Source organism: Octopus bimaculoides, chromosome 1 (genome assembly GCF_001194135.2).
Source record: "Octopus bimaculoides isolate UCB-OBI-ISO-001 chromosome 1, ASM119413v2, whole genome shotgun sequence".
Classification (NCBI taxonomy): Eukaryota; Metazoa; Mollusca; class Cephalopoda; order Octopoda; family Octopodidae; genus Octopus; species Octopus bimaculoides.
In genome coordinates, this window is record NC_068981.1 from 198,058,848 (window position 1) to 198,060,761 (window position 1,914).

A 1,914-nucleotide genomic window follows, 5' to 3' on the forward strand; every position below is an offset into this window, starting at 1 on the left:
GATCGTCCGACACTTTCAAAACATCATCAATTCGCTTCCGTTGTTGTATTTACCTTGGCATGTTGTGCTGATAAAAGCTTCTCCTTTGTCTCTTCCTGTAAATTGTCTCTTTTATATTTGTTTTCTTGGAGAAGATTTTTCTGCTCAGCCAACACAGCTTTCATCTCTTCTTCCTGGCAGAAACAGAAATATATCAGAAACCATTTAATAATCATCATCATCGTCGTCATTGTCATCGTTTAACATCCACTTTTAATGCTGGCATGGGTTGGACGATTTGACTGGGGTCTGGGAAGCCAGGAGGCTGCACCAGGCTCCAGTCTGATCTGGCAAGGTTTCAACAGCTGGATGCCCTTCCTAATGCCAACCATTCTGAGAGTGCAGTGAGTGCTTTTTACGTGCCACCGGTATGGGAGAGTAGAGGGAATAAATGAGAGAGTAGTTGCAGGAGAAGTTATCCAAATGGTGCTCTGTTGGTTATAATGAGAAGAGTTCCAGTTGATACAAACAGCCTGCTCATGAAATTAAACATGCAAGTGGCTGAGTACCCCACAGACACACATGTCCTTGACATGGTTTTTAGAAAGATTCAGCGTGACACAGAATATGAGGATGATGATGATGATCTTTAGGAAACAACTGACTTTCTGGGGACGTGGCGGTATAATAGAAAAAACAATAACAAAGTGAAACACAGGCCTCTAGCTGTCTCTCCTGGATCACAATATTCTCACAGTTTTCTTAACTGCTTTTGTTTGTTTAGTCAGAGCAAATTGCAACTAAACATTTACAGGGGGAGAGAGAAGGGGAAAGAGAGAGAGAGAGAGCGAGAGAGCGAGTGTGTGCATATATGCACAATATGAATATATGACACGCACACAGCCATGTGATTACGATGCCTGACAACAAGTTTGCTACAACTATAGCACAGCACACACAGCATATGTTCAATGCAGGCCATCTTATTGACTATCACACAGCACTGGTATCACCTCACACTACAGGTTCTCTGAGACTCACAAATACAACAAACAGTCATAAAACACTTCCTTTATAAGAGTTACATGAAAAACAATATCACAATTTACACCTGGTGGAATTACTGGGAATCACTATTTCAGGGGAGAGAATCACTTCTAAGTTCATATTTCTTATGTTGAGAAATCAATATGAAAGACTGGAAAGAGCATACATATATTTCCATATAATTCTTTAAGTCCCTGGTAGTTGTGGAGAGTACCATTTCGTCCTCTTTCTGAACTCTTCAGCATGATATAACTCGAGATTTTAAAATTAGTTAATCTAAATTCATTTAAAAGTTTAAAATGGTCTATTTCGGTCCCCCCCCCCACTTCTAACAGTGGAGAAAAGAAGGAAAGAGAGATAGAAATAGAGGGAGAAAAGCATTAACAATAACTTCATTGTAGCATAAACATTACAACAACAAATTAGAAATAAGAAATTACCTTGTTTTGTAATTTTGAAATTTGTTTTTTAGCTGAAGATAAACAATCTTGAAGTTCCTAATTAAAGAGAAAATTAAAACAAAGATAATTATCATAATCATCATCAGTTTTAATTGTATGTTAATCTGAATTACTTTACAATACAGGAACTTGGGAGAGTAAGTCATCCTTTCCATCTGTAGATTGGATGGCATTTTGGGCAAGAGCTGGCAACCCCTTAGCCTCCTGTACCCGGGATCGAGGGAGGACATTGGATAACCAAGAAGGCAGAGGAGTCCTAGATCAAGGGCTTGAAGGTTATCATGGCCACGTGGAAGATGTGTGCCATCAGACAACTGTTGAGTGTCAACTAGGCAAATAAGGTGCAACTGGTGGGGGGCAACCCTATCATAGACCTTGCTCATTGTACTTTTGAACTTTGGAGTAGAGGCAGTCTGGTGGGTGGGGG

At 39.9% G+C, this 1,914-nt stretch overlaps 1 protein-coding gene across 1 annotated transcript in view; it reads right to left on the minus strand.

Moving 5' to 3' along the window:
* The window catches only part of LOC106881715 (myosin-11), a 33,413-nt gene that overhangs the window by 23,481 nt on the left and 8,018 nt on the right, over positions 1-1,914 (minus strand). Inside the window, exons 7-8 of the mRNA XM_014932193.2 lie at positions 1,467-1,523; positions 54-173 (exon numbers count right to left, since the gene is read on the minus strand). Of these exons, the coding sequence (XP_014787679.1) occupies positions 54-173; positions 1,467-1,523 (177 nt within the window). The remainder of the gene's footprint in view (positions 1-53; positions 174-1,466; positions 1,524-1,914) is intronic.